The 11,146-nt window shown below is 37.4% G+C and overlaps 1 protein-coding gene across 1 annotated transcript; it reads left to right on the top strand.

The window, feature by feature from the left end:
* The first annotated feature begins 1,693 nt into the window (after positions 1-1,693).
* Positions 1,694-9,784, top strand: LOC128635993 (gastrula zinc finger protein XlCGF8.2DB). Its single transcript, XM_053689069.1, has 2 exons — positions 1,694-2,562; positions 8,597-9,784. Exons 1-2 carry the CDS (start codon positions 2,418-2,420, stop codon positions 9,523-9,525), a joined length of 1,074 nt encoding a protein of 357 aa, XP_053545044.1. The 5' UTR covers positions 1,694-2,417; the 3' UTR covers positions 9,526-9,784.
* Positions 9,785-11,146: the final 1,362 nt, after the last annotated feature.

Below are 11,146 nucleotides of genomic sequence, written 5' to 3'. Positions count from 1 at the left end.
AACAGAACTTCAGAATTACTTAAAAGATCTTATTGGTGGTCAAACTAATTAAAATATATTTTAAAATATATTGAATCATGTGAAATTTGTACTACATGTAAAACGGATCATAAAAAGCTGGTTGGCTATCTCTTATCTATGCCAATCCCTGAAAGACCTTGGAAAGAGATAGCAATCGACTTCATTGTTGACTTACCTAACTCGGATAAAAACAATACCACCATGGTTGTTGTAGACCTGTTTACCAAGATGGCTCATTTCGTCCCATTCCACAAGTTACCCACTAGCATGGAAACAGCTAAATTACTTATACAGAATGTGATCAAACTCCATGGTATACCATCGACTATAACCTCTGATAGAGGTAGCCAATTTACCTACAGAGTATGGAAACAATTATGTATGAAATTAAAATTTAACCAAAGACTATCCACTTCTTTTCATCCTCAAACCAATGGACAGACTGAGCGAACCAATCATTGGTCGGAGGAATATATAAGATGTTATACATCACAACATCAGGATAATTGGACATCACTTTTACCACTGGCTGAATTTGCACACAATAAAACCTACTATTCTACAATAAAGATGACTCCTTTTTTGCCAATTTCGATTATCATCCCAGCTTCCATCTTTATCCAGATATTCAAAGTGACTGCCCGTTATTAATAACCTAACAAATAACATATCTGAAACTTTTACTCTTCTTTCCGATAATATTAAAGAAGCTCAACAACGTCAAAAGAAATATTATTATCTGACATAGGCCATCACTCCCTTATGCTATTGGAGACCTAGTCTGGCTTTCTACAAAAACTTGAGACTGACTGTACCTAGTAGAAAATGTAATAGATTTTTCAAAAAAGTGGTCAACATAAACGCGGTCACCTTGGACCTCCCTGACCAATATAAAATCCATCCTACATTTCATATTTCTTTACTTAAGCCCTACAAACTACTTTGTAATCTCCATGCCCCTCAGTCTAGTTCTCCCCCTATTGCACCAGATATTGAATATGAGGTGGAGGAGATATTATACTCGAGGAAATAGATTTTATATTGGTCCTTTTCCCATCAAAAAAAGTGGTCAACATAAACGCAGTCACCTTGGACCTCCCTGACCAATATAAAATCCATCCTACATTTCATGTTTCTTTACTTAAGCCCTACAAACTACTTTGTAATCTCCATGCCCCTCAGTCTAGTTCTCCCTCTATCGCACCAGATATTGAATATGAGGTGGAGGCGATATTAGGCTCGAGGAAAGTTTCTGGACGCCTTTAGTACCTGATTCGATGGAAAGGGTTCTCCTGTGAAGAAGACTCTTGGGAAACTTCGGTTAACCTGTCAGCCCTTAGATTGGTTTCCATCTTTCATAGGAGGCATCCCGACAGGCCCGGCCTTGACCCATGGAGTGGTTCGTTAAGGGGGAGCTCTGTGACATCTGGCCCTTTAAGAAATAATTACATCCTTGCTCTTAAGACTATTTAAGGACCCTCCCTTCCTATACTCATTGCTTGGTATTGAAGTGAATTGTGCTTCTGTTAAGCCCTAATTCTAGTTTGGAACTCGTTCCTGTTTTATATCCTCTCATCGTTTTTTTAAACGATTTAACCTTTGCAATTATGACTAGTCTTATTTCTAACCATCCGTTCTGGACTTTTTCATTTCATCTGGAAGTTTCCTTGGCTTTTTCGCTGCCTGTTTCAAGATCCTGCTGAACGAAGCAGTGCCATACAGCTGTACGGCACATCTCTCATATGCTTCCCTCGCGCCAAACAACTGAGCCCAGATGCCTGGAGCTGCACTTCCGAGATCCTCCTGCTACATCTACGCGGTGAGACTACATTTACTCTAGTCTTGTGGACTCATCTTAACTTACATTATTTTGGTTGATATCCATCTCCTTCCTAAAACTGCAGTATATGTCTATCTGTCTGTCTATATCTGTCCTTCTGTCTATCTGTCTATATCTGTCCTTCTGTCTATGTCTATCCGTCCATCTATATCTGTCCTTCTGTCTATGTCTATCTGTCTTTATATCTGTCCTTCTGTCTATGTCTGTCTCTTTATATCTGTCCTTCTATCTATGTCTATCTGTCTGTCTATATTAGTCCTTCTGTCTATGTTTATCTGTCTATATCTTCCTTCTGTCCATGTCTATCTGTCTGTCTATGTCTGTCCTTCTGTCTATGTCTTTCTGTCTGTCTATATCTGTCCTTCTATGTCTAATTGTCTGTCTGTCTATAATTAAATGTGATGTTTATAAAATCTTTGTTATCAATAAATAAAAACCTGTAGGTGCATTACACTGATATATAAAGACCGAGCATTATGTGAACAAGGTAGGAAATCTCGACAATAGTGCAAAGTAACAATTTAAAAAGAAATCCTAAGGATTCGTCACTTTAACTATGATTTTATTTTTAGTTCAAGCGAACCATGAAAAAGCAAAAGTGGAGCAAATAGAGGATCTGTGTATGATGAACCCGCTTGATATTCATGAGCCGGAGAACCGAGAGGAACTTGATGTGGAAAAGCACCAAGACCCAGACACAAGTGAGTGTGATACAGCGTTGCGGTATCTGTTAGTGATACTAATAATAATAGTGTGTGTGTGATACAGCGCTGCGGTATCTGTTAGTGCTACTAATAATAATAGTATGTGTGTGTGATACAGCGCTGCGGTATCTGTTAGTGCTACTAATAATAATAGTATGTGTGTGTGTGATACAGCGCTGCAGTATCTGTTAGTGCTACTAATAATAATAGTGTGTGTGTGATACAGCGCTGCGGTATCTGTTAGTGCTACTAATAATAATAGTATGTGTGTGTGTGAGACAGCGCTGCGGTATCTGTTAGTGCTACTAATAATAATAGTATGTGTGTGTGAGACAGCGCTGCGGTATCTGTTAGTGCTACTAATAATAATAGTATGTGTGTGTGTGATACAGTGCTGCGGTATCTGTTAGTGCTACTAATAATAATAGTATGTGTGTGGGAGATACAGCGCTGCGGTATCTGTTAGTGCTACTAATAATAATAGTATGTGTGTGTGATACAGCGCTGCGGTATCTGTTAGTGCTACTAATAATAATAGTATGTGTGTGTGTGTGATACAGCGCTGCGGTATCTGTTAGTGCTACTAATAATAATAGTGTGTGTGTGATACAGCGCTGCGGTATCTGTTAGTGCTACTACTAATAATAATAGTATGTATGTGTGTGTGATACAGCGCTGCGGTATCTGTTAGTGCTACTAATAATAATAGTGTGTGTGTGATACAGCGCTGCTGTATCTGTTAGTGCTACTAATAATAATAGTATGTGTGTGTGTGATACAGCGCTGCAGTATCTGTTAGTGCTACTAATAATAATAGTATGTGTGTGTGTGATACAGCGTTGCGGTATCTGTTAGTGCTACTAATAATAATAGTATGTGTGTGTGTGATACAGTGCTGCCGTATCTGTTAGTGCTACTAATAATAATAGTATGTGTGTGTGTGATACAGCGCTGCCGTATCTGTTAGTGCTACTAATAAACTAATAATAATAGTGTGTGTGTGATACAGCGCCGCGGTATCTGTTAGTGCTACTAATAATTATAGTATGTGTGTGTGATACAGCGCTGCGGTATCTGTTAGTGCTACTAATAAAAATAGTGTGTGTGTGATACAGCGCTGCTGTATCTGTTAGTGCTACTAATAATAATAGTATGTGTGTGTGTGATACAGCGCTGCAGTATCTGTTAGTGCTACTAATAATTATAGTATGTGTGAGTGTGATACAGCGTTGCGGTATCTGTTAGTGCTACTAATAATAATAGTATGTGTGTGTGTGATACAGTGCTGCCGTATCTGTTAGTGCTACTAATAATAATAGTATGTGTGTGTGTGTGATACAGCGCTGCGGTATCTGTTAGTGCTACTAATAAACTAATAATAATAGTGTGTGTGTGATACAGCGCTGCGGTATCTGTTAGTGCTACTAATAATTATAGTATGTGTGTGTGATACAGCGCTGCGGTATCTGTTAGTGCTACTAATAATAATAGTGTGTGTGTGATACAGCGCTGCTGTATCTGTTAGTGCTACTAATAATAATAGTATGTGTGTGTGTGATACAGCGCTGCAGTATCTGTTAGTGCTACTAATAATTATAGTATGTGTGAGTGTGATACAGCGTTGCGGTATCTGTTAGTGCTACTAATAATAATAGTAAGTGTGTGTGTGATACAGTGCTGCCGTATCTGTTAGTGCTACTAATAATAATAGTATGTGTGTGTGTGATACAGCGCTGCCGTATCTGTTAGTGCTACTAATAAACTAATAATAATAGTGTGTGTGTGATACAGCGCTGCGGTATCTGTTAGTGCTACTAATAATAATAGTATGTGTGTGTGATACAGCGCTGCGGTATCTGTTAGTGCTACTAATAATAATAGTATGTGTGTGTGATACAGCGCTGCGGTATCTGTTAGTGCTACTAATAATAATAGTGTGTGTGTGTGATACAGCGCTGCGGTATCTGTTAGTGCTACTAATAATAATAGTGTGTGTGTGTGTGATACAGCGCTGTGGTATCTGTTAGTGCTACTAATAATAATAGTATGTGTGTGTGTGATACAGCGCTGCTGTATCTGTTAGTGCTACTAATAATAATAGTGTGTGTGTGTGTGTGATACAGCGCTGCGGTATCTGTTAGTGCTACTAATAATAATAGTATGTGTGTGTGTGATACAGCGCTGCCGTATCTGTTAGTGCTACTAATAATAATAGTATGTGTGTGTGTGATACAGTGCTGCCTTATCTGTTAGTGCTACTAATAATTATAGTATGTGTGTGTGATACAGCGCTGCCGTATCTGTTAGTGCTACTAATAATAATAGTGTGTGTGTAATACAGCGCTGCGGTATCTGTTAGTGCTACTAATAATAATAGTGTGTGTGTGATACAGCGCTGCGGTATCTGTTAGTGCTACTAATAATAATAGTGTGTGTGTGATACAGCGCTGCGGTATCTGTTAGTTCTACTAATAATAATATTATGTGTGTGTGTGATACAGCGCTGCGGTATCTGTTAGTGCTACTAATAATTTTAGTATGTGTGTGTGTGATACAGCGCTGCGGTATCTGTTAGTGCTACTAATAATAATAGTATGTGTGTGTGTGATGCAGCACTGCGGTATCTGTTAGTCCTACTAATAATAATAGTATGTGTGTGTGTGTGTGTGTGATACAGCGCTGCGGTATCTGTTAGTGCTACTAATAATAATAGTGTGTGTGTGATACAGCGCTGCGGTATCTGTTAGTGCTACTAATAATAATAGTATGTGTGTGTGTGATACAGCGCTGCGGTATCTCTTAGTGCTACTAATAATACAGCGCTGCGGTATCTGTTAGTGCTACTAATAATAATAGTGTGTGTGTGATACAGAGCTGCGGTATCTGTTAGTGCTATTAATAATAATAGTATGTGTGTGTGTGATACAGCGCTGCGGTATCTGTTAGTGCTACTAATAATAATAGTGTGTGTGATACAGCGCTGCGGTATCTGTTAGTGCTACTAATAATAATAGTATGTGTGTGTGTGATACAGCGCTGTGGTATCTGTTAGTGCTACTAATAATAATAGTGTGTGTGTGTGATACAGCGCTGCGGTATCTGTTAGTGCTACTAATAATAATAGTATGTTTGTGTGATACAGCGCTGCGGTATCTGTTAGTGCTACTAATAATAATAGTGTGTGTGTGTGATACAGCGCTGCGGTATCTGTTAGTGCTACTAATAATAATAGTATGTGTGTGTGTGTGATACAGCGCTGCGCTATCTGTTAGTGCTACTAATAATAATAGTATGTGTGTGTGATACACAGACGCAACCAGATCTTGTGCACAATAATGTAATATTCTTGGTTCGAACATATAAATGTAATTAGCATTGTCAAGTTAGTTCTCCAGGAGGGAGCTACAATTAACTAAGATTTAGCATTATAGATATACATGTGTGACGTGTATGCGGTATCTGTTAGTCCTACTAATAATAATAGTATGTGTGTGTGTGTGTGTGTGTGTGTGTGATACAGCGCTGCGGTATCTGTTAGTGCTACTAATAATAATAGTGTGTGTGTGATACAGTGCTGCGGTATCTGTTAGTGCTACTAATAATAATAGTATGTGTGTGTGTGTGATACAGCGCTGCGGTATCTCTTAGTGCTACTAATAATAATAGTATGTGTGTGTGTGATACAGCGCTGCGGTATCTGTTAGTGCTACTAATAATAATAGTGTGTGTGTGTGTGTGTGTGATACAGCGCTGCGGTATCTGTTAGTGCTACTAATAATAATAGTATGTGTGTGTGTGATACAGCGCTGTGGTATCTGTTAGTGCTACTAATAATAATAGTGTGTGTGTGTGATACAGCGCTGCGGTATCTGTTAGTGCTACTAATAATAATAGTATGTGTGTGTGTGATGCAGCGCTGCGGTATCTGTTAGTCCTACTAATAATAATAGTATGTGTGTGTGTGTGTGATACAGCGCTGCGGTATCTGTTAGTGCTACTAATAATAATAGTGTGTGTGTGATACAGCGCTGCGGTATCTGTTAGTGCTACTAATAATAATAGTATGTGTGTGTGTGATACAGCGCTGCGGTATCTCTTAGTGCTACTAATAATACAGCGCTGCGGTATCTGTTAGTGCTACTAATAATAATAGTGTGTGTGTGATACAGAGCTGCGGTATCTGTTAGTGCTATTAATAATAATAGTATGTGTGTGTGTGATACAGCGCTGCGGTATCTGTTAGTGCTACTAATAATAATAGTGTGTGTGTGTGATACAGCGCTGCGGTATCTGTTAGTGCTACTAATAATAATAGTATGTGTGTGTGTGATACAGCGCTGTGGTATCTGTTAGTGCTACTAATAATAATAGTGTGTGTGTGTGATACATCGCTGCGGTATCTGTTAGTGCTACTAATAATAATAGTATGTTTGTGTGATAAAGCGCTGCGGTATCTGTTAGTGCTACTAATAATAATAGTGTGTGTGTGTGATACAGCGCTGCGGTATCTGTTAGTGCTACTAATAATAATGGTATGTGTGTGTGTGTGATACAGCGCTGCGGTATCTGTTAGTGCTACTAATAATAATAGTATGTGTGTGTGATACACAGACGCAACCAGATCTTGTGCACAATAATGTAATATTCTTGGTTCGAACATATAAATGTAATTAGCATTGTCAAGTTAGTTCTCCAGGAGGGAGCTACAATTAACTAAGATTTAGCATTATAGATATACATGTGTGACGTGTATGCGGTATCTGTTAGTCCTACTAATAATAATAGTATGTGTGTGTGTGTGTGTGTGTGTGATACAGCGCTGCGGTATCTGTTAGTGCTACTAATAATAATAGTGTGTGTGTGATACAGTGCTGCGGTATCTGTTAGTGCTACTAATAATAATAGTATGTGTGTGTGTGTGATACAGCGCTGCGGTATCTCTTAGTGCTACTAATAATAATAGTATGTGTGTGTGTGATACAGCGCTGCGGTATCTGTTAGTGCTACTAATAATAATAGTGTGTGTGTGTGTGTGATACAGCGCTGCGGTATCTGTTAGTGCTACTAATAATAATAGTATGTGTGTGTGTGATACAGCGCTGTGGTATCTGTTAGTGCTACTAATAATAATAGTGTGTGTGTGTGATACAGCGCTGCGGTATCTGTTAGTGCTACTAATAATAATAGTATGTTTGTGTGATACAGCGCTGCGGTATCTGTTAGTGCTACTAATAATAATAGTGTGTGTGTGTGATACAGCGCTGCGGTATCTGTTAGTGCTACTAATAATAATAGTATGTGTGTGTGTGATGCAGCGCTGCTGTATCTGTTAGTGCTACTAATAATAATAGTATGTGTGTTTGATACACAGACGCAGCCAGATCTTGTGCACAATAATGTAATATTCTTGGTTCGAACATAGAAATGTAATTAGCATTGTCAAGTTAGTTCTCCAGGAGGGAGCTACAATTAACTAAGATTTAGCATTATAGATATACATGTGTGACGTGTCTGAGGTGACTGTACGTGTGGCGTGTCTGAGGTGACTGTACGTGTGGCGTGTCTGAGGTGACTGTACGTGTGACGTGTCTGAGGTGACTGTACGTGTGGCGTGTCTGAGGTGACTGTACGTGTAATTACTGATATATACTGTGCATATATAACATTTATTGTGTGTACAGACCTTATGTAATGCAGCACTTAATTACTGATATATACTGTGTATATATAAACATTTATTGTGTGCACAGACCTTTTGTTATGCAAAGCTTAGTTGCTGATTCTGTCCACATACACACACACATATATATATATATATATATATATATATATATATATATATATATATATATATATAAAAGCATATATTGTGTGTGGAGACCTTCTGTAATGATTGCGTGTATGTGCTTTTTGATTATAAAATTCAATTAAATTGACAATAGTTTAATCCATTTTTTTTTATTTTTGTTAAATGTGAAATTCTTTCAGCTGATTACGGGCATATACTGATGCATATCTTTACACCTTACAGATGAGCTGGCGAGATGGAATATTCCTAGAGAACATCAGATCGCTGTCACTTATATCAAGACGTTTATCGATGAAACAACCAGCATACCAGACATTTGTGAAATTGTTTCTGCAGAAAAACATAATTTCAGGGATAGTAATTTACAAGAACAGATAATATATACAAGAAAGAAGACGGATGGTTCTAAATATTGGAAATGTTTTGCTGAGGACCACCAGCCAGTCAACCATGAGTTAGATACTACCAGCAATAAGATATTTGCTTGTTATGAATGCGGAAAATTATTTACATATAGGGCAAATCTTTTACAACATCTGAGGATCCACACAGGAGAAAAAACATTTTCATGTTCGGTTTGCGGGAAATCTTTTACAAAGAAATCTGATCTTCTTCGCCACGAGAAAAATCACTCCGGAGAGAAGCCATTTTCCTGTCCTGAGTGTGGCAAATGTTTTAACAGAAAGTCGAACCTAAATACTCATCAGAAAATTCATACAGGTGAGAAACCGTTTTCATGTCTGGAATGTGGAAAAAGTTTTAACCAGAAGTCCAGTCTTATGACACATCAGAAAATTCACACCGGAGAGAAACCCTATACTTGTTTAGAATGTGGCAAATGTTTTACCCAGAAATCAGACCTTCTCAGGCATAAAAATATTCATACAGGAAAGAAACCATTTTTATGTTCCGAATGTGGGAAATGTTTTAACCAGAAGTCGAACCTTATTAATCATCAGAACTTTCACGCAGGAGAGAAACCATTTTCTTGTCCAGAGTGCGGCAAACGGTTTACTCAGAAATCAGATCTTCATAGGCATCAGAAAATCCATACAGGAGAAAAGACATTTTTATGCTCTGATTGCGGAAAAGGGTTTACTAGGAAAAAAAATCTTGCTAACCATCAAAAAATTCACATACAAAACCATTAATATATTCTGCATGTACAAGTGTAAATTTATTATGTTATTTATTCAACTAAAAGACATGAAATGTACTCAGAAACTTTGGACTTGTACATTTTTTGTACCTTTTATTATGGGATCAGAATTCCTGTGCAATGACCACCACATGACATTTTGTGGGATTTTCCTCTAAATGTTTGGTTATTATTGTATTGCAGCTTGCACTGCTTAATTATGTCATCAATCAAAATTTATATGAAATTAATAATAACACTGAAGTCATAAATGATTATGACATGGGCTTTCGTGTTTGGGTTAATTAAAAATAAACTACATTTTCTTTCATACAGGTGGTAAGAGTCCACGATCCATTACTCCTGGGAATTGCTTTTCTCTACCATATTCATTCTCATTTAAAGGAGGTCTTAATTACTTTAGGCATTAAAGATCCTAAAGTTTCTGCTGATAAGCCATTGTAATCATTTAAATTCAGCTTTTAAAACTGTTGTAAATTTTCCCTCTTCCGGATGCTCTCTCTGACATGATTTCTAGGGAGTGATTTAAGTCAGGTTAATTTAATTTTTCTGCAAGTTTAAAAAGTTATATCCTGTACCTGCTGATAATATTAATTTGTGGGAAACAGTTCCCAAGGTTAATGGGGCCATTTCCAATCTGGCTAAACGTACAACTATTCCTCTGGAAGACAGTACTTCTTTTAAAGACCCTTTAGATAAGAAAATTAGAGTCTTTTCATACAAGAGTCTTTAACATGCATGCTATATTCTCAGGCCAGATATTTCTAGTTGTCTAGTCTTTCGGGGCAGTATTCTGAAGGCTCAGCTAGTGCAAATCTTTTGTGCCAAGAGTGCCAATTATTTTATTTGTGATTCTATATTTGATATTATGAAGATTAATGTCAAAAGTCCTTGCCAGGAGAACCTTGTGGCTTAAATCCTGGTCTGCTGATATTGTTTCAAAATCCAGTAAATTATCTCTTTATTTTCAGGGAAATAAGTTGTTTGGTTCTGATTTAGATTCTAGTGTTACTGGTGGTAAAGGGGCTTATTTTCCACATGGCAAAAAGTCTAGATAATAATTTCTATTCCTTTTGTCAGAATAAGGAACAAAAAGGTTGACTCCTCTGCTCAAAAGCAAGGCACCTCTGGTTCAGTCTGGAGACCTAGTGCTAATTGAAACAAGTCAAAGTACAGGAAAGGAATATATGGGCGCTAAAAATAGATATGAAACAGAACCCTTAAGATTTAAATATAAGAAATAAAAGCAATAAAATAGCTATATTAAAAAATGATGTTGTTCTAATCGAAATTTGATATTTCAGACTAACTTCACATTCATTTTTCAAACCATATGAATCTAATAATGTCCATATACAATGTGCATAGTCTGTATTTAGAGACACTGTTCTTGTGCTATATACGACCTGTATTGAATGGCCAAGTTCAAATCCAAACAGATAGGTCTGTTTTAAAAAGTCTCTGTTTATTCTTCTAAGAAATCCCTTGAAACGATTTGCATAAGCCACACAGAGGCTGCTAACGTTCACCTCAGTTAGGGAAACTTCAGCCGGGTGCTCCTCTTCTATCCGCTGTCTCTTGCACTTCAGAAAAAAGTTTGTACAATTTAAAAA

The sequence above is a fragment of the Bombina bombina genome, chromosome 7, assembly GCF_027579735.1.
Source record: "Bombina bombina isolate aBomBom1 chromosome 7, aBomBom1.pri, whole genome shotgun sequence".
NCBI classification, from domain to species: domain Eukaryota; kingdom Metazoa; phylum Chordata; class Amphibia; order Anura; family Bombinatoridae; genus Bombina; species Bombina bombina.
Note: the sequence above shows the minus strand (reverse complement) of the source record. Positions and strands in the feature narration are given on the sequence as shown.

Excerpts from the sequence above, each read along its gene's own strand:
- LOC128635993 (XM_053689069.1), top strand. The coding sequence starts at position 2,418 with ATGATTTTATTTTTAGTTCAAGCGAACCATGAAAAAGCAAAAGTGGAG. Across the intron at positions 2,563-8,596 it reads GCACCAAGACCCAGACACAA|ATGAGCTGGCGAGATGGAAT; the intron begins GTGAGTGTGATA and ends TACACCTTACAG.